Source organism: Neovison vison, chromosome 7 (genome assembly GCF_020171115.1).
Source record: "Neovison vison isolate M4711 chromosome 7, ASM_NN_V1, whole genome shotgun sequence".
Lineage (NCBI taxonomy): Eukaryota > Metazoa > Chordata > Mammalia > Carnivora > Mustelidae > Neogale > Neogale vison.
Genome location: NC_058097.1, coordinates 178,370,909 through 178,393,131, shown reverse-complemented (window position 1 = coordinate 178,393,131; position 22,223 = coordinate 178,370,909). Strand labels below are relative to the sequence as shown.

Sequence of the window (22,223 nt, the reverse complement as noted above, 5' to 3'; positions counted from 1 at the left end):
TATCTTCTTAGAAAAGATAAATACCCCAGAAATTTAACTCTCTTCATTCACCTTTTAAATATCAGTATTTTAAATACCTATATATTTAACAGATTATTTTACCAGTATCCTGTTCAGGAAATTACTTAAACACTAAAACATTTCACATAAGAAACATTTTCACATAAATGAACTGCCACATAAAGTTTTGCAAAATAAACCTGCTCTCTGAGGTGCCTACAAAACATTTATTTGAAAACACTAAAGTCTTGGGTATTTTCCAGCAGTATTGTGAACAAAGCATCTAGAGAATGTGTTGACTATAACACAATCAGCATGTTAAATAACAAGCTTCATCTGACTTAGCAAAACATTCCAACTTTTGGAACAGAAAATGACCTGCTGGACATTTCAAAGCTGCTAGAAATCACCCTGCAATACCAGTTTACTTTAGAAAGGCTAGAAAAGAGTTAATTAAAACAGTACTTAAGGACCACACTTATTAAAGTATATAATTCTCTGGATTTTTTAAAGCTATCTAAAATCAAAATCCCAGGGGTGCCAGGCTGGCTTAGTGCAGCATGCAACTCTTGATTTCCATGTCGTGAGTTCAAGCCCTACATTGGGCGCAGAGCTTGAAAGAAAAAGAAAAAAACAAAGAAAGAAAAAGAGAAAGAAAGAAAGGAAGGAGGAAAGAAAAAAAGAAAGAAGAAAAAAATTTAATTTAATTTAAAAAACAAAATAAAAACCCAAAAATGAAATACTGATAGGAAAATTGACTAAAGATAAAAAGTTCACCTGAAGCACTCTCTTCCTTAAAGAAAACTTTAAGACTATCAATGCAAATCTAGTTTATAAAACTTAAATAAAAAGAAAACTTTATTTAATTTTTTTTTTTTTAAGATTTTATTTTATTTATTTGAGAGAGAGAGACAGTGAGAGAGAGCATGAGCGAGGAGAAGGTCAGAGGGAGAAGCAGACTCCCCATGGAGCTGGGAGCCTGATGTGGGACTCGATCCCGGGGGACTCCAGGATCACGCCCTGAGCCGGAGGCAGTCGTTTAACCAACTGCGCCTCCCAGGCGTCCCAAGAAAACTTTATTTAAATTGGTCATGCAGTGTCTGTCAGTACGAGTATGATGGCTTGCTAGACAACACTAACAGTTCTATAATTTTGGGTTATGAATAACTTTTTTTTTTTTTAAGATTTTTTATTTATTTATTTGACAGACGGAGATCACAGAGAAGCAGGCAGAGAGAGAGGAGAAAGCAGGCTCCCCACTGAGTGGAGAGCCCCATTCCGGGCTCAATCCCAGGACCTTGGGATCATGACCTGAGCTGAAGGCAGAGGCTTTAACCCACTGAGCCACCCAGGCGCCCCATGAACAACTTCCTTAATAGAAAGTCAAATGAGTTACTTTCTATTTTATAGGAAATCTATCCCAAAAGAACCACCACAAAATTTTTATTTTGCATTAAAAAAAAAATCTATGTAACTAACTTTTGGGCAAAAATGAGTATGAAATACTAAAAACTAAAAAAAAAGAAAAGAAAAAGAAAAAGTCCTTACCAGAATACCTCCTAGCCTATTTTACCTCTGAAACAACTCAAATCAACAGAGGAACCTGAATCCTAGATTAATAATTTAAGGAAATGTCCACTGTTGACAAAGCATTATAAAGGAAAAAATTCTGTTCTTTGTAAGAAATAATGATTCAAAGTTCTAAATGAACATTCATAGAATCGAAGGTCCTGTTATATAAAACTTTTCAAAATTATAGGCTATCTTAAATAAACAACTTTAATAGTCTCATTTTATACTTCCTATAGTACAACACTCTACATTCATCACTCCAGAATAACATATATCACAGAACTAAAAGTCTAAAAACCAGTCAAGTGAGAATAGTAGCTGCTCCCCACCCCCCCACCCCCGACACCCACACAAGTTAACAGTTTTGCATTTGGAAAAGCTGAAAAGACAAATATTGATAGCAGTATAAGCTTGATGATAGTACTTTTAGTTTTGAAAAATATTTATGAACATTTTAGGGCTTGAAAAAATAAAATGGAACAAAAAAGTCAGCAACTTATTCTTTCCAAATTCTGGTAAGATCCTACATGGCCCTTAGGTGACCATGTACCCTGCTACATTCAAATTTGTTGGGTTTTTTCCTATAATTATGTTCTCTCCCTATTCATATTTTAGTTGCCAGATATGCTACTTTATATAAATGTCCTTTTTTAGAAATTTAGTGAAGTACCTTCAAAAACCTTTCTAATGTAGAACAACTATTTTTAAGTTTCAAATTTCAACTGTCATATATGTCTTGTGAACTGGGGTCTCTCACAATGGCTTCAGGAAATCCTGTGCTTCAGGAAATTCTCTATGGTATCTAATCATAAACAATAGAAGGAACAGAAATGAAAATATGTTAAGAAAAATCAAGATCTCTTTCTTACTCTCATGACAAATGTGAGGAAGGGACAAAGCAGAAATTTACAACAAGCTTCCCTAAGAAAGCTAAAAAGAAAACAAAGAACGATGTAAATTCATAAAGACCTGAAGAAAAAAGAAAAAAAGCAGCTTTTCAAAAGAATACTATCAAAGAAAGGACACTGAATTCTTAGAAATCTACTAGAACTGCTTATGTTTGGGCCTGGCTGTCTCAGTTAGTAGAGCATGCAACTCTTGATCTCAGGGCTGTGAATTTGAGCCCCACACAGGGCACAGAGATTACTTAAATTAATTTAAAAAAAAAAATTAAAAATTAGTAAAATAAAATGACACATTGTTGGGTTGCTAGTAATAAGCCAGACACTAAAACTGCAAGTTTATATGGGCTTAGCAAGGGTCACATAAATACTTCTTTCTTTTACTTACTATTAGTCCCACAGAAGCACCGAAAATAAATTTTCACATTAGTGTAAAAAGTCACATTGCAGGGCACCTGGGTGGCTCAATGGGTTAAGCCTCTGCTTTCCGCTTAGGTCATGATCTAAGCCCCACCTCCAGCCTCTGTTCAATGGGGAACTTGCTCCCCCCACCCCCCCACCCCCGCCTGCCTCTCTGCCTACTTGTGATCTCTCTCTGTCAAATAAATAAAATCTTAAAAAAAAAAAGCCACATCACCAAATATACTATAAAGTTATATGTACCAGAATTACAACTTTAAGAAAATCATTTTCAGATCTATCAGCTGAAGAGATTTTGTAAATGCCATCAACATATTAAAAAGATAAAAAGACGATTACGAAAGTTTAATTCCATTTGAAGATGGTAAGTGATAGCTAACATATTTTAAGTTCAAAATTGAAGGCCAGCTATTGATCCTATGCGATAAAATACAGAAAAATATGTTAAATCAATTGAATGAAAACGGCCAACAGTTTACTGTTAACAACTGTTAACAGTTTACTGATGAGAAATTTATTCTCAGATAATAACTAAAAATCACTAAAAATAACTAAAAATCTCATACTGGGCAAAAGTAACTTCATGTCATTTTTCTGCCATTTGCATAAGAAGCTAGATAGAATCTCAGATAGAAAGTAATGATTACATATCAATTATACATGATAAATATGCCAGAAGTTATTTTATAACAATGTTAAAACTTCAGGGGCACCTGCGTGGCTCAGTCAGATGAGCGTCTGCCTTTGGCTCAGGTCATGATCCCAGGGTCCTGGGAGCAAGCCCCACATTCAGGCTTCCTGCTCAGTGGGAAGTCTGCTTCTTCCTCTCCCCCTGCTCCTCCTCTCTTTCTCTCTCTCTCACTCACTTTCTCTCAAGTAAATAAAATCTTTAAAATGCGCGGGAGGGGGGGCGCTTGGGTGGCTCAGTTGTTAAGCATCTGCCTTTGGCTCAGGTCATGATCCCAGGATCCCATGGTCCTGGGATAGAGCCCCGCATCAGGCTCTCTGTTCAGTGGTCTGCTTCTCCCTCTCCCATTCCCTCTGCTTGTGTTCCCTTTCTCGCTGTGTCTCTATCAAATAAATAAATAAAATCTTTAAAAAAAAAAAACTTAAAATGTTATTTGTTCATAGTAACCTTGCAAGTTGAAAGGACAAAAATGATCACTAAGCTATTACCATTATCTGGAATGAGACTGCAGAATATGGGTAGACTAGACAAATATGTAAAATTTAAGCAGTCTGCCATAAAAACATGAAAAGATACACATTGTTCTCTCCAGGAAAAGACGGAATTTCAGCATAAAAATCATTTTTAAATTATTCAATTACTATAAATTATAAAATATTCAGGAAAAAGAACCTATTTCCCTTTTAGTCATTCTAACATGTTTTATTATAGGTTTACAATCATAGTACACGTATAACTTGATATGCCAACTTGTTCTCTCTAGGATATTTTGAACAGCAGCATAATATTCTACCATGTGTGCATACTATAATTTGTTGGACTGCTTTTTCCAATTTTTTTCACTATATTTATATAAAGTTGTGATGAACATTTTCATTTAAATTTTTTTTTTTTAATTTTATTTATTTGAGAGAGAGAGACAGTGAGAGAAAGAATGAGCGAGGAGAAGGTCAGAGAGCGAAGCAGACTCCCCATGGAGCTGGGAGCCCGATGTGGGACTCGATCCCGGGACTCCAGGATCACGCCCTGAGCCGGAGGCAGTCGTTTAACCAACTGCGCCACCCAGGCGTCCCTAATTTTTAAATTTTTTTTTTTTTTTTAGAACATTTTCATTTAAATAGTTTTTATACATTCTTAATTTTCTTAGTATGGATTTCCAAAAAGGAAACGATAAATACTACCAAATTTTGCTTTGCAAAGTGCAAATTTTACTGTTTTTTTTTTAATGAATCCACCAGAAATAAGTATTTTAGGATTTAAAGTTTCAAACACAGGCTCAGTCAGTAGAACATGAGACTCTTGATCTCAGGGTTGTGAGTTCAAGCCCCATGTTGGGTGTAGAGATTACTTAAAAATAAAATAAATAAGTTTCAAACATAAACTGCAACAGAAATGAGGGAAGATACCAAAGAGGAAATAGAAACAGAAACAATGTGGAAATAAGATAATTCAATCTGAGCTACCTGTTTTGTGGGGGTGGAATATGGAGCTCAATACTTCAAAAGATGAATTGGGAGCTAAGAATAGGATGCACTATAAATCCAACCATCTGGAGGAATAAATAAATTGTGAAGAAAAGAAACTACCAGAGAGCTTAGTGGGAGTAATTTCACTGGAGTGGCAAGGACAGAATTATACTGCAAGGGCTAAGAAGTGAATATGAATTCAAATAGAAGCGGAGTGTACATTTAAGAAGTTTGGAAGAAATAAACAGGTTCCTAGATTGGAGGAGGCACAATTAAAAGATGGCTGCTTAAGATCTCAGATACCTGATCATTTTAAAGGCTGAAGAAAATGGCCCAAGTGGGGAGACGGGGAGGAAGTGAAGCCTTAAAGTTAATGGACAGGCTCAGGACACTGAAAAACGCATTTCAGCATGAAATCTATAGTCAAGAATAGCAAACAATCTTGGAGGGAAGAAGATGTTTCAGTCCTTGAGAGAGTAGTGAAAACACTAAGTATATACTGGTAGAAGTTACATTCAGAGGCAGAGGGTTTGGAAATCTGGAGGAAGTTCATACCTATTTACTTCTCTACAGGAAACAGATTCATCTGCTAGAATTTAAGTGAGGGGTACAGTAGTGTTCTGAGAAGTAAAGTGTGTATATGACACATTCTCAAGTGCTTAGGGAGGTATCTGTGAAGCTGCTTAGTAAAAGCACTATACTTTGATTAAAGGATATAGGTAAAGCACAGCATGCCTCTATTTGAATACTTTTATGATAATTATAATTTGATTCTCCAAACTCTATTATAAGTTTTATATGCATAAAAACCTTTAAGACATGGTCTCTGACCTGAACAGTTCAGATAGATACTATTTTATATTTTGAAATACAAAAATTACCCAAAATCTAATATATTAGGTTAGAAATTGATGTATTTCATTTTCTTCCAATCAGATTAACAGGAAACAATTTCAAGCTAGATATACCTTCCAATACGAGATATTTAAGAGACATTTTAGCACTTGGCTTTTTTTTTTTAATATTTTATTTATTTTATTTGACAGATAGAGATCACAAGTACGCAGAGAGGCAGGCAGAGAGAGAGGGAGGAGGAAGCAGGCTCCCTGCCGAGCAGAGAGCCCAATGCAGGGCTTGATCCCAGGACCCTGGGATCACGACCTGAGCTGAAGGCAGAGGCTTTAATCCACTGAGCCACCCAGGCGCCCCAAGAGACATTTTAAAAGTTAGAGTAGCCATTAGAAATATTTTCAGAACTGCCACACTAGGAGGACTTAGAGCAACTCACAAGGTAAATATCCCAATTGTTATCTACTCAAAAGTACTGGCAAACCAATTATACTATAATCCCTAACAACCTAAGTATGTTTCCACACAAAATTCAATTTTAAATACACATATATAATAAATATAAAAATGTCACCAAATTGTAAAATTTCATTAAGAATGTATCATATGTGATTATAGTGGAGCAATATAATGTAATACTTGCCCTTTGCATGACTCGATTTCAAGGACCCCAAATTAAACATACTTATGATTTACATAAATTACACAAATAATATCCCTTCTGTATAATGATTTCAAATAAGTTACAGCTAACAATTTCAATCTTCTTCAAATGGAATTCTATCTAGACCCTGTTTTCTTTTTTTTTTTTTTTAAAGATTTTATTTATTTATTTGACAGAGAGAGATTACAAGTGGGAAGAGAGGCAGGCAGAGAGAGAGAGGAGGAAGCAGGCTCCCTGCTAAGCAGAGAGCCCGATGTGGGACTCGATCCCAGGACCCTGAGATCATGACCTGAGCCGAAGGCAGCGGCCTAAACCACTGAGCCACCCAGGCGCCCCTAGACCCTGTTTTCACCTTCTATTTTCTTCCCACCAGTTGGCATAGGAATGAGGTTTGGAGAGCTCTGCATTCCAAATTTAGAAGGTAGTAATATAGTTAGGAAAGGCAAACCTATTAGAATCTTCTCAAGCAATGCAAGAATTGTGCATGTCCAAAAGGAAAAACCATGAGAATAAGAGTACTAGATTCACATACTTAAGAAATATGAACTTCCACTTGATTTAAATGTACATGCAACATGTCTATATAAAACCATTAGACTATTAAATGGAAAAGCTAGTAAAAGAAAATAAATTCATAGAATTGTTTTCATTTTGTTTTTGAAGACTTATTTGTTCATTTATTTATTTATTTTAGAGAGAGCACAAGTACAAGCAGGGATAGGGGACAGGGAGAGGGAAAGAAATCCTCAAGCAGACTCCCCACTGAGCTTGAAGCCCAATGCAGGGCTCCATCTCAGGACCCTGAGATCATGACCTAAGCTGAAAACAAAACTTGGCCACTTAACCAACTGAGCCACCTAAGCACCCCCAATTTTTTTTCATATTTTTAAAATGACGTTTTTGTCTTTAAACATTATAAGGAGTAACAAGTATTATACCCAACTTTCAGAAGCCAAATCATTCCTGATATTTTAAACATTATTTATTTAAATAAACAGTTTTTAAAAACCTGAACATGCTATATATAAATCATTATTTTTCTCAGGCAGTGTTTTCCATCTCACATACTCATACTCAAGTATAAAAAAAAATTTACAGTACTTGGCTAATTTCACCTATTTGCCCATAGCTGGAACCATGGCTTGCTCTCTTCCTTCACAGCAGAATACTTTGCACTTAGTAAGGATACCCAAATATATACCAGGTAAAATAGTTTGCACACACACATTTTAACACTGTTTTGCCTAACATGAAAAAATTTCATTTAATTGTGGTACAAGTCTGTGATCCAGCTACAAAAAATACTGAAAGCACAGTAACCAAATTAAAAACCTAGTATCTCTGGGGCAACTGGGTGGCTCAGTGGGTTAAAGCCTCTGCCTTCGGCTTGGATCATGATCCCAGAGTCCTGGGATCGGAGCCCTGCATTGGGCTCTCTGCTCAGCGGGGAGCCTGCTTCCTCCTCTCTCTCTCTCTCTCTCTCTCTCTCTCTGCCTGCCTCTCTGCCTACTTGTGATCTCTGTCAGATAAATAAATAAAATCTTTAAAAAACAAATAAATAAATAAATAAAAACCTAGTATTTCTGAAGCCAATACTATTCTCACCTAACTTAAAACACTCCAGAGATACTTGTACTGTCTCCACTGAAACTGATTACAACTGATTACAATTTGGCCCAACACATGTTTTGTTCTGTGAATGTAGCAAAGCACAGCATCAAAGCCACAGGCTATATAGCTCATAACCTGCAATTTTCTTTTCTTTTCTTTTTCTTTTTTTTTTAAGATTTTATTTATTTGACCAAGAGAGAGAAATCACAAGTAGGCAGAGAGGGAGGCAGAGAGAGAGGGGAGGAAGCAGGATCCCTGCGGAACAGAGAGCCCGATGCGGGGCTCAATCCCAGGACCTGAGATCATGACCTGAGCCGAAGGCAGAGGCTTTTACCCACTGAGCCACCCAGGCGCCCCATAACCTGCAATTTTCATTGTGATTTTATGTCGCTTTACCTTACTTAATCTCAATATAAGTTATCATAACTTACATATTTAAAGCCCTCTTAAGTATTAACTTAAATTTTTTTTTGGAAGAAATATCTCTAGAAAGTCAGGTTCAATTTTCAATATGTTATCACTCTATCTAACCTATTAACTATTTAAGACCGTACATTATATATCTAAGGTCGTATAGTTTACCAAACCTACAAGACTCGTTGTATAATTAAACAGGTAACACAGACTCAAAATATAGACAAATAATATCTTTAGGGCTTTAAATAACCACTTTATAGGCAAGAAATGTTTTCTAAGCAAGCTATTTTCTGCAAAAGTTTCAAAGTTTACTATTTCATTATTTAAAAAACTGTAAGGTATTTTAATTTATGAATAATGTGCAACAAAAGTAGGGGGAAGCCTCAGAATTTGAAGTTAACAAACATTTTTAGTATGTCACATGTTTTTTAATTTCTAAAATGGAAAACAGGTCTTTCCCAACTTAAATGGTGTTGCATCCTGATAAACCCATCATAAGCTGAAAATACCAAATAGAAAATGCATTTAATATACCTAACCTACTGAATATCATAGCTTAGCCTTGTCCACCTTAATTCAAGTTGAATTAAACCCACTCAAAACACATTAGCCTACTGTTGGGCAAAGTCATCTAACACAAAGCCTATTTTATAATACAGTGGTAAATATCTCATGTAATGTATTCAATACTGTACTGAGAGTGAAAAAAGAAATGGCTGTCTGGGTACAGAACAGTTTTAAGTATATCATTATTGACCCTCACAATTGTGGCTGACGAGGATCTGTGACTCCCTGCCTCTGCCCAGCATCAAAGGAAAGTATAAGACCCCACACTGCTAACCTGGGAAAATAGCAAAATTCAAAATTCAAAGTACAGAATGTGTATGATTTTCACACCATGGTAAAGTCAAGAAATCCTAAGTTGAGCCATGGTAAATAGGGGATCATCTATAACTGGCTAGTCAAATGCAGCCAAGTTAAAAATTCTATAAAGGCAATGTTCTTGGTACGCCATATAATCAAATGTAATTTATAATAAATGGCTACAAAATTCTAAAGGGGGGAGGAAATGACTCATTCTTTTCATCTAATTATTTCATATCAAATCTAAACAATGATTTCCAATTAGAAAAGATGCTCTAGCATTAACAATATGCAAAATAAAACAATTTATCTGACCACCTCTGGCAATCTTTTATTTTCAATGGGACTAAGAATCAGTCTTTCACAATTTAGATCCTTACCTAAAAGATAAAGTACAGCTCAAAGGAGCAACATACTTTGTTATTCTTCTCTAAATCTCCACTTCTTTTAGGTGTAATCCTTTTATTTAAAAAAAAAAAAAAAAAAGGCAAAGCAGCAAAGAAAATGCAACATGAAAAGTGTATCTGGAAATCTAATTTTCAAAAGAAGAGATGTTAATCTCAGAAAGTAAAAAACGAATGAGTGACAGCAGAGAAATTGGGTTTTATTTCAGTTTGAAAAACCTACATTCATTTACTATGCACTTTAGTTTTATTTTTAAGTATCTCTAAGAACTAAAAAAATAAAAAATTTTTTCTATAAATCAAGCTCACTTCAATAGCAATAATATATTCTATGCTCTTCACACTTCTGATTTCAAATTAGGCATTTAACATAAGAATTTTGTAATTGTACAGGAAGTTTATCTTCTCTAAGTTCAACATTAAGGAAAAGTATCTTAGACTGAAGAAATAAAAGGCACAGTCCCGCTTCGGGCTCTCTGCTCAGCAGGGAGCCTGCTTCCTCCTCTCTCTCTCTCTCTGCCTGCCTCTCTGCCTACTTGTGATCTCTGTCAAATAAATAAATAAAATCTTAAAAAAAAAAAAAAGAAAGAAAGAAAGAAAAGGCACAAAAAGGAAGGTGGGGAGCGTCAGTGGTTTTAAAAACTGGCCAGGGATAATACACAGATACTACTTCACAATGCTCATCTTTTAACAGATGTTATGGTGTATTCTTTTTTTTTTTTTTTAAGATTTTATTAAATCTTAAAGATTTAAGATCACAAGTAGGCAGAGAGGCAGGCAGAAAGGGAGGAAGCAGGCTCCCTGCTGAGCAGAGAGCCCGATGTGGGGCTCAATCCCAGGACCCTGGGATCATGACCTGAGCCAAAGGCAGAGGCTTTAACCCACTGAGCCACCCAGGAGCCCCGTTATGGTGTATTCTTAATCTTTCCCTCAAGCTACCACATATTTCACTGATTTTATAACTGAACTCTGGTCTCTAACAACTTGAACATATAAGTCAAAACAGATTTCTAAGTCTCCTAAATTCACTTAAATCAACCTCCTCCAACAATTTAGGGCCCAGCTTCCTCTACCTTAATCCTTACTGGACCACTAGCTTCCCTCCCACTCAGTCTTCCCCAACAAGGAAAATTCTCACTCTCTTAGAAAATTAAAGAAATTGTTTGAGTCAAAGGAACAAAATATATTTAAAGTAAAACATATTGTCCTTGTCTTGTTTCAATTCAAAGACTTCCAATTGGAGAAAAGTAACTCTCTAAAGTACTGACTTGGCCATAACTACTAAATACAAAAGATAAATCAGTCTACTGACTTAACCGCCCTCAAACCACAAATACTATCCCTAAAAATACAGCATTTCCAATACTCGACCAGTTTTTTAAAATTTGCCCTCAAGTCCGAAGAGCAGAGGCTCCAGGTCCCCAGCATAACAGTGTGCACCTAAGAATCCAGACACTATGTTGCCTTTGTGTGGTGACATATGGCCCTAGTATATCAACTGAGGAGAGCAGCATGATCTGCCAAATAGGTCAAGGTCTAATTTGACAAACATTTAGGTAAAATGTATAACACACATCTTCCAAATTTCTATTCCAGCCTGGTCCTAATAAGGTCCAAAAGAACAGCTACGACAAAACTACAGAAGCAAAACACTAATATTAAGTTGTTTATCCCCAAATCACATTTTTCTCCTCCTCCAAATCATTCTTAATCCAACCAAAAGAACTGGACTGTATTTCCTTAGGTCAGCCACATTAGTCCCTTACCTACCCTGAAAATTTCGACTCCTGGGATGCCTGGGTGGCTCAGTCAGTTAAGTGCCTGCCTTTGGCTCAGGTCATGATGCCAAGGGCCCTGGGATAGAGCCCCACACTGAGCCCCACACTGAGCTCCCTGCTCAGTAGGGAGCCTGCTTCTCCCTATGCCTCTGCCCCACCCCCCAACTGCTTGTTCTGTCTCTCCCTCTCTCAAATAAATAAAATAAAATCTAAGGAAAAAAAAAAAAAAGAAAGGGGGAAAAAAAACCTTCAACTCTAAATATATATCCCTATTCAACTTATGCTGTGTTCAAAGATAAAAGACAAGTTATTTTTTAAGCAGCTGAATCCAGAACCAGTAAAGACATTTAAAATAATTCCTTTAGACTCACATTTGTATCATATAAAAAGGGTTACCATAACAAAGCTTTCAGCAAGATGGGGGGTGGGCAGGTAGGGACACCTTTAAAGAAGTAATAAAATTGACTGGCAGATTCCTCCATTTTAACAAAATAGTAGTAGTTTTTCTCAGGAGTAACTTCCAAGATAAACATAACACACTGGAAGTCTCAACTTCAGACATTAGAAAATTAGGACAGCTGTAAACCCGGAAATTTTACATGAACATTTCTTTTGGCAGCAACAATATAATCATATAGCAAGTTATTTTGTATCCTCTAATAGTTAAGGGGCAAGAATAACTCTGGAGAGATATTTTAAATACAGAGAACTTCAAAGTTTCTTAGAACACACTTAAATCTCCAAACTCAAACGTAAATGGAATGCAATGCAAACTACATTACTTATGCCTTTCAATTAACTACCACTAACACAATTCTAATCTACCATATCAGCACCTTTGGTGAACTACTGTGGAGAGAACATAGAAAAATCATTTCAAAAGTCACCAGAATAAGTCACTATAACACTCCAATGGAAAATAACATGCAACCAAGTATTCCCTTCAATGGATGTGAAACAGGTTTAGGAAACAGAATTTCAGCGTTCTGGAATCCACATTTCCCCTTTCCTACCTATAAATGCCTTCAGTGTTCAAGTATCAAATATTTAAAACACAAAAGCTCAATCAGAAAGTTCATTCAACAGCTGTTGCTATTTTAAGTCACAAGGAAAAAAAAGCTTTTAATATCTTACAATAAACAAATACTAATGTGCCCCGCCATACTAGCTACAGCAGCCTACCTCTGTAATTTGCACCTTATTTTATGGTACTCCATGACAGAACATCCAAAAAATTAAAATAGTATGATCTGAAGCTTCTTTTCAAGCATGTTTACAAGAAAAATTATCTCATAAAAACCATCCACTTTTATGTGACTCTAAAACTCCATGCCCAGAAGCCAATGACTGGTTTATAAACAAGATAATGACTAGTTCAATGGAAAAGGTATTATGACAATAAACGAGGACTAGCTCACCATGTTATGATCTGCCTGCCTAATATGTGTTTAGCTACTGTAGTCAGCAATGTCCAAATATAAATTTGAAACATTTAATGACTGGTTCTGTTCTAGATTTCAAGCTCATCTTACCTTTTTAAAACATAGTTGGAATCTAAGGCTCCCCACAAGAAAAATTTTTTTTAGAAAATATATTCCCTAGAGTAGAGGATAAAAATTCAGGAACAAATTGTTATTTAATTTTATGGTAAGTACCAAAAAACTGCACAGTGAAATGTGCAAAATCCCAAACACTTCAACACACTTCTAACACAAATTAAGATCAAATAAGTTTCAAAAGTAAAAGAAAAATAAGCCTCAAACAGTTTGAGCATTATATTTTATAAATATGAGCTGTCTACACTTTATAAATGGACCCCTAAATATACCAAGAAAACCTTAATTTAAAGATACTTTATCTGACTGGTTACATTTCATTTACTGCTAAGTGGCATAAAGGCATAAGGTAGCCAATAAAACTATAAAAACTATAAAGGTCAGTTTTATTTTGTTGACTAAGTTTACTAAGTTTAATACTAAGTTTAATCATGACCTATCAAAACCTTATCATAGCTCACTGTATAAAATTAGCACTGCACTTGCAAACATAAGCAGAATCTAGACTTATCAAACATATGGTGAGTCTTGCCCAACTTCTGAAAAATTAAGTGAGAATGAAGGATTAAAATGTGTTAGCTGGGGAACAGACAAAGCCCACTGATCCTGCTCAAAAGTTTTCAACAAAATTTGATCAAAAAGGGCACCTCCTAAAAATTTTAAGGCACCAAGATATTAAAACTTTGAAATAAACTGAAATGGTGTGAATATAAGTGATTCCACGCCAAAAGCTACAGCTAACAAGCAAAACCTAAAACTGGGAGGGGTGGGGGAGTGGGGGGGCGGGGAGGGGGGTAGTCAGCCAATCCCCAAACTACTACAGGGTACACATAAGCACAAGCACAGGCTGGTTTACAAGCTAACTCTCCCGGCCCAGGACCAGGGAGATATCAAAGTTGACAACAGAATCTACCATGAGCTTTCCCTATACGCCAGCCGAGAATCTGAAAAACTTCACTGTTGCTAACAGAAGCGCCTTATAATTAGAAGCAGCGACCGGACAGGTGGAAAAATAAATTCTAACAGGGCAGCGAGAGGTGGTGAAAACACAGTCCGAGGACTGAACGTGTTAGGACTCCTCTGTAACCGGTCCAAGGTAATTTACACACACACCCTTGAGCGCAATTCCTCAAGCCTAGATAAGACTGGGAAACAGGCTTCGCGGAGAGCCACATACCATTTTAAAACAGCCGTCTCCCTCCCGACAGGAAAACAGACATTCCCGGCCGAAGTCTCTCCGAGAGTTCTCCACCAAGGGACCCGGGCGGCCGCCACCGGAGCGCGAGAAGCCGGCAACAGCCCCGCCGCGCGACCGCCACGCCTTCCTCCGGCCGCGGCCGGGGACGCGGAGCTGCGGGTCACATTTCTCCTCCCCAACAATCACACGCACTCACGTCTCCAGAGTTGACACCCTCCAGACCGGCCGCTCGGCGACGCTGGTGACTGGGCCACAAAACCAGGGACGCAGCCATCGGCTGGGGCGCTCAAGTTGCGTGCGTGCGTGCGTGTGCGCGTGTTTGTGTTTGTTCCCCTTAATGAAAGACAAGAGGTCTCCGTAGTGACGGCCTAACGTCGCGGTGGGGAAAGAGGCCCCCTGTGGGACTAAACAAAACTTCGGTTGCTGGGAAGAGCCGTTGCGCAACCCTGGCAGCGGAAGGCCGGGGCCGCCCAGCCCGGCCCGGCCTCGGCGCGGCTTCCCGGAGGCTGCGCCAAGGCCCGCACCAACCACGCGCGGCCCCCGCGTCCGGCGGCCTCCGGGCCGCCAGCGGTCCCCGAACTCGCCACCCGGCGGGGAGCCGCGGCGGAAAGGCGGAGCTCGGGAGCGCAGCGGCTCGGCCGCCGATGTGGGACGCGCGACGGGTGCGGGCCGCTCGGGAGGCGTTGTGGACTCCGCCGGGGTCGGACTGAGGGGCCCGGAGGCCCCGCGAATGAAGCTAGTCCCCCCACCGTGGGGTGGGGGCGCCCCTCGCCCTCCTCCCTTACCTTCCTAGAGGCCTGAGCTCTCCCCTCTTCGGGCGGCCGCAGCCCTGAGCATGTCCGGAGTGGGGTGCGGGGCCGTGCCGGGGACAGGGAGCCAGGCGCTTCAGCAGGCGGCACCACCCAGCCCGGGCTCAGCCCCTCTCCGCGGCCGCTGCCATCTTGTCCTGGCGGCTGAGAGGAAACGGCGAAACACCCTCCCCCGACTGCTGCTGCTGCTGCTGCTGCGGCTGCGGCTGCGGCTGCTCTGGCTGCTGCGGCGGCTGCGGCTGCTCTGGCTGCTCTGGCTGCTGAGCGCCGGGCCCGTCTCCCTCATCTTCCTTCCCGGGGATTTGGGGTGGGGACGGCAGGGCTGGGGCGAGGGGTGGTGTGAGGCCGGCCGGCCGGCCTCCGACTGCTGGAGCCTACGGACGGCGCAGGGTGCGGGGCCCGCGCCGGCTGGGGCCCATTCCTGACGCCCCTGCCGCTAGAGGAGGAGGAGGAGACAGCCAAGAGAGGCAGCGACGCCGGGGCTCGCGGCTCGGTCTCCTCAGGCCGCCGCGCTGCCGGCAGTCGTCACGGAGGCAGCTGCCGCCGGCCGCCCCAGTCTCGGGCCCCTCCTCCGCGCCCGCCGGCCTCGGCCGCCGCCTCCGCAGCGCCACCGCCCGCCGGGCCGCGCTGCGCGCCGAGCCCGGGCGGCCCCGCTCGCCTCGGGCCGCGGCGCCTCCGCGAAGCCCCTCCCCGGGGCCCGCCCGCAGCCGCGCCCTGTAGCTCCGAGCCCGCCTGGCGGCCGACTTGGACCCGACCCGGAGCTCCCTCCCGCCAGCCCGCCCGCAGGCGCAGCATCAGTCAGCGCCCCCTCTGCTGCTCCGAACCTTACTGTAGGCCCACACCGACAAAAATACACATTTTTAAAAAAGATCCAACCCCCCCCAAAGAAAGGATTAAAATGAGGAAGCAGGATTTTACAGGCCTTTCGAGATTCCGTAATCACAATTTCCCCTTCCACCCCTTTAGGAGCTGTTGGTGGCTTTTATTTTTAAGGGTCCAAAAATAAGGAATGGGGGGAAATGCTTGGTCAAGTGAACAGTCCCGGTCTAAAACAGGTCCTTCCCGCTCCCCCATCCCAAAGAGTCAAGAGTATTGTAAAATTGGGTTAAAGAAGGAGGGAAAGGCCTTCTGCACATTTTCCAAGAGCATCTCTAAGGTCCCAAACCCTGTAATTGTGAAGTATACCCACCTCTGCGTTCAAAACTCTCCATCAAGTTAGCTCCGCTCCCAGAGACTAGTTACTCCTGTCCTGGAGACTAGGAAATCAACAGAATGGCCCATCTCAACGTAACCATAGAACTGTAGAATTTTAGAGATGAAAAAAACTTTGAGAACCTTGGTCCAGACTCTTAAGCTAGGGCACGGCGTCAAAGAAGCTTATGTGACCTGCCCAAGATAATACAGCAAAGCCCTAGTCTGCACGCCCTGTCCCCTTCTTTTCCCTAAGAAACAAACTGACCTTCTAGTACCTACCATTCAGAGTTAATTTATTTTAATACTTATTGCCTTTTGTTCTTAATCAGTGTTTAACGGGGGTGGGGTTGAACACCTTTCTCTAAGGAAGGGTCCTTGCTTTGTTCCTTTCATAATCTTCACTGGGAGGTTTGACTCTACCCCATATGTATTTATCCTCTGACATTTTCTATTGCAGTAACTGGGGCAGGGCAAAGGGAGTGGCAAATTGCTGCATATTTAATACACATTTATTCCCTGCTGCTTTTCAAATGGCAAGGAGTATTTTTGAGAATTCCTTTTAAAAAGAGAAGAGGATAATATGCCCTGAGGCAGTTGGAAGTATTTTCGAATGACAGTTGTTTTCTTCAAGTTAGGGAGTCTAACCAGTTGAAAAGGCTTCCAGAATAGAAAAACAAAACAATGACTGTCTCTCAGAGAGATAGCAGCATGTTAGCCATTCCTTTTTACTTAGTATTTAGTTACTTTTGGTTTTATAAAAAAGCAATAGTTAAAAGAACCAAAAAAGGATAAACACTATTCACAGGAGAAAGTTACAATAATAGAAAAAAAAGTCTTAGTGAAACATGGGAATTATTCCACTAGAACTTCAAATTTCCAGAATTTTTGTGAAATATTTCTCTGGATCACATCTAATAGGAAGCTTCAATTCTCCCTATTTTGTGGCATTACTACATTTATGGAAAAGCTGAAAAGGAGGATTTTTTTTTTTCCTTTTCTATCCCTGACATTGGTATTCACTGCACTATAAGTTCCAGGAGGGGGATTCTTTTTTTTTTTTTTTTTAACAATTGAATTGCCAGTGCTTACAGTGCCTGATTTATAGTTGTCTTTAGTAAATGTTGCTAAATAAGTCAATAAACACTATTCTTTCAAGTCCTCCACCACTTTATACCTATTGTCTTTTAGCTTAATCTCTTTACTTACAATCTCTTACCTCTCCAGTCCATTTGGAATGCCAACATCCAGATAGCTTTCAAAGCCCCTGCCTTAGCCATTTTATGAAGTTTGTAAGAAAAAAAAAGAAAATGGAAAACTTCCAGCATTCTTTTTTTTTTAAATGCAGACTACTAAATTGTATATGAAAAAGTTAATTGTGTGTAAAAAATGATAACCAAAAAACAATCTTTTCATTCAGAGGGCGCTGCCTCAGTGGCTCAGTTTAAGCTTCAGCCTTAGGCTCAGGTCATGATCCCAGAGTCCTGGGAGGGAGCCCAGCACAGGCACCAGGTGCCCTGCTCAGTGGGAAGTTTCCTTCTCCCTCTCCCTGTGCCGATCCCCGCTCCACTCCCGTACTCGTGCTCCCATTCTCTGTCTCAAATAAATAAAATCTTTTTTTTAAAACTCTTTCCATTAAGAATTGCTACTTAAATACTTAGTACCAGGCATTGGGCTATACTCCGAGGATACAAGAAAGAGACACCCTGTGAGTTTACACTATCTCTAGAAAGTTGGTTATTACACAAATAACTAATTATAATATAAATAAACATTATTTAAAAAAAAAAAAAAAAGCATAGCCTGCAATGAGAGGGTGGACCCTAATCAAGTGAGAAGGTGGGGAAGCCATAAAAAAACCTCATTCATTTCTCACTCTCCAGGCCTCAACTAAGGGCTTGCATCCTCAGAAAGAACCTCCTGACTTCTCTAAGCCACGCCCCCACACATCCTTCATGGGGTAGCATTTTTCTCCGTTTCCATTTCCTCGGTTGTTCATTCTGTTTGTTTGATTGAAGCCTTCCTCTCCTGCCAACCTGAAAGCTCTGCAAAAGTAGCATATCGTTTGTACACCATTGTACACCCCAACTCCAAGGCAGTGGTGAGCAGCAGCTGATCCACAAGACCAGCTACACTTGGGGCCCAGCGAAAAATGGAAAAGTGGGGTGCCTTGTTCCAAATCATGAAGCATTTCAAGAGGGTAACAGTAAAGGATTGAACCCATCAAGGGGGCCCTTAAAGCGCAAGACGAGGTACAACTACACACGTTGAATGAGTGAATAAAAACTGAGATCTGAAAGATGTGTGGAAAGTAGCCTAGACAGGGAACACTTCCAACAAAAGGAAAGACATATGCAAAAGCCATGTAGAAAAAGGCAATAGAGAGTAGAAACTAAAAGCTGTCAGAGTGAGAGGATAAATCCAAGCAGATGAAGGTAGAGGAAAAAACAAAGGCCAGGTTGGGATTTACGACCTTCTTCTACCTGCAAAGGAAGCTACTGAAGAATTTAAGGAGGGACACGACATGATCAAAAAAGCCATTGGCTTTGGGTAAGGGAGCTGTTTTTCTTCTTTGCACTTTTCTGTATAGTTTTAGTGTTCCTTCCAATAACTTCCAATTTCATTCAGAAAAAAAAGAAAAAATGGTCTATAAGATCTTACATAGAACTGGTCCACAAGGAACACTCCTCCTAGTTTTTGAGACCTTGCTGTATACTCTTCCTCAAAGACTTCAGTCAGTCACTCTTCCTCCTCAAGTCCTTACCCAAATATTACCTTCTCAATGACAACTTCCTCAATGATAGCTACCTATATGTACACATAAATGCCCTGAGTTTTGTTTTGTTTATTTATCTATTAGTAATCTCTACATCCCACATGGGGCTCAAATTCATGACCCCAAGATCAAGAGTCACATGTTATTCTGACTGAGCCAGACAGGTGCCCGAAACTCCCTGTTTTTAGGTACGCTGGTATAGATTTTTTGATCGCTTCCTCACCACCTTCCCGCAAAGGTAAGCTCCCTGGCAGCAGATCTTTTGGTCTGTTTTGTTAGCTGCTCTATCCCCAGAGGGTAGATCACGGCCTGGCATACAAAGGAACTCAATAAATACCTTGAAAAACTTCCGGGTTAGGAGTGTGGACACCCCCTCAACACACACATACTTACTCCTTGCAGTCAAAAATCTGCATGTAACTTTTAACTCCCCAAAATTTAACTACTAGTAGCCTACTGTTGACCAGAAGCCTTACTGATAACATACTCAATGAACATAACATTTTGTATGTTATACATATCACATAGTGGAGTCTTTTTTTTTTTTTTTTTGACAGACAGAGATCACAAGTAGGCAGAGAGGCAGGCAGAGAGAGAGAGAGAGAGAGGGAAGCAGGCTCTCTGCTGAGCAGAGAGCCCAATGCGGGGCTCGATCCCAGGACCCTGAGATCATGACCTGAGCCAAAAGCAGCAGCTTAACCCACTGAGCCACCCAGGCACCCCAGACATAGTGGAGTCTTAAAAGAAAGTAAGCTAGAAAAAAAAGAAATGGTAAGAAAATCACAGGGGCACTTGGCTAGCTCAGTTGGTGGAGCATATGACTCTTGATCTCAGGGTCATGAGTTTGAGCCCCAGTTGGGTGTAGAGATTACTTCTTTAAAAATAATTAATTTTTGTTATGGACATTGGGGAGGGTATGTGCTTTTGGGTAAACTGGAAAGGGAGGTGAACCATGAGAGACTATGGACTCTGAAAAACAATCTGAGGGGTTTGAAGTGGCGGGGGGTGGGAGGTTGGGGTACCAGGTGGTGGGTATTATAGAGGGCACAGCTTGCATGGAGCACTGGGTGTGGTGAAAAAATAATGAGTACTGTTTTTCTGAAAATAAATAAATTGGAAAAAAAATAATTAATTTTTTAAAAGATTTTATTTATTTGAGAGAGAGAAAGAGTGAGAGAGCCTGAGCAAGGGGGAGGGGCAGAGGGAGAGGCAGACCTCCACTGAGCAGGAAGCCTGATGTGGGACTTGATCCCAGAACTCTGGGATCATGACCTGAGCTGAAGGCAGATGCTTACCCAAATGAGCCACCCACGAGCCCCAAAAATTATTGTGAAAAAATAAACAATCACAAAAAAGAGCAATACATTAAACAGTACTGTACTGTATTTATTGAGAAAAATCACATACAAGTGGACCGTGCAGTTGAAACCCGTGTTGTTCAGGGATCAACTTGTATTTGTAAAATGAAAGAATGAATTTTCTGTGTGAGCAGTATGAAACTCTCCATAAACTCATATGGCAGTCACAACTGCTTGAAGTCACCCAGACATAAAATCTAAGACCCCCCTTCCTTAGGTCTTTCCCCAAACCCCAAACCCCAAACCCAAAAGTTACTCCTTCCAAAGGAGGCCGGTTCTCCTTGCACTTACCTTGTGGTCATCCCTGCCCTTGTTCCTCACTATACCACGTCTAGGGGTCAAGAGAGAGAAATGGCCCTTCCACAACCTTACCAGATGATGCTGACTGACACTTCTCCAAAGAAAAACCTCGGAATTTGTCATAGAGCCTTGGGCATCAATGCATGCTCTCCTTCCTCAAGTTAGGGATTTATTGTTGTTTTCCTCCAGATCCTAAAAATCCTTTCCTGCCATTGAAGTTTCGGGAGGTGTGAGGAGGACTTAGCCAAAAAGAGCTCCCTAACTACAAGTCTGAGGCAGGAGAGGTCCAGTAGGGGGCTTCTGCTGTGTAGTCTCTCCCAAAGGTCCTGGCCTTCTTATGCAAATAATGCACCTCCTGCTGGAGATCAGTTTTGTACACCTGGGCCTCAGGGAAGGGCCGCTGGAATGGAAAAAACGTTCAGGAGTGTCTCCTACTACATCTGCATAGCTGAGAGGCCCGCTCAAGGAGCCCAAAGATCTATTTCTTTTCCTTGAGAAAAAGAAACTCTTCCCGCTAAATTTGAACAGATAGGGGACACGGTTGGCTCAGTCACTTAAGTGGCTGACTTCCTCTCAGGTCCTGATCTCAAATAGAATCCTGAGTTGGGCTCCTTGCTGAGCTGGAAGTCTGCTTGTCCTTCTCTCTCTCTCTCTCTCTCTCTCCAATAAATAAATAAAATATTTTCAAAAAATAAAAGAATAGGGGCGCCTGGGTGACTCAGTGTGTTAAAGCCTCTACCTTCGGCTCAGGTCATGATCCCAGGGTCCTGGGATCGAGCCCCGCATCCGGCTCTCTGCTCAGCAGGGAGCCTGCTTTCTCCTCTCTCCGCCTGCCTCTCTGCCTACTTGTGATCTCTGTCAAATAAATAAATAAAAAGTCTTTTAAAAAAATAAAATAAAATAAAATAATTAAAAATTAAAAAACAGGGGCACCAGGGGCTCAGTCAGTTAAGCTTCCAAGTCTTGGTTTCGGCTCAGGTGGTGATCTCACGGTCCCGGGTCCCGGGATCAAGCCCCAGGTTTGGCTGTGTGCTCATGGAGGAGTCAGCGTGAGGATTCTGTCTTCCTCTGCCCCTCCTCCTGCTCATGCTCTCTCTCTTTCTCTCTCTCTTTCTTTCTCTCAAATAAATAAATAAATCGTAAAAGACACAGTTTTAAAAATAAATAAACAAATAATAAGTTCACACAGATAAATAGAATCTCATCTTAATCTGAAAGTTCACAAATCTTGTCTGAATCTGAGTTTAGCATTACAGTCAGCAAAAAGCAAAAATCTCACATAGTAAAATTCATCCTTGAAAATTATCCACACTGCTTGTAAAGTACAGTGTGTGTTGCTTTGTGTCGATAACCTTGAACAAATAATATGTCCATCTCAGCGGTCTGCTCCTGTAAGTTAG

General features: G+C 40.5%; 1 protein-coding gene across 5 annotated transcripts in view; it reads right to left on the bottom strand.

The window, feature by feature from the left end:
• Positions 1–16,473, bottom strand: part of HIPK3 (homeodomain interacting protein kinase 3) — a 95,596-nt gene extending 79,123 nt beyond the window's left edge. For 2 of the 5 annotated variants that reach the window (XM_044259042.1, XM_044259044.1), the window contains exon 1: positions 16,388–16,473. In XM_044259042.1, coding sequence (XP_044114977.1) covers positions 16,388–16,409 — 22 coding nt within the window. In that variant the 5' untranslated portion in view covers positions 16,410–16,473. Of the gene's footprint in view, positions 1–15,174; positions 15,425–16,387 lie in introns of those variants that run through there. The other 3 variants (XM_044259046.1, XM_044259047.1, XM_044259045.1) reach the window with 2 other exon arrangements.
• Positions 16,474–22,223: the final 5,750 nt, after the last annotated feature.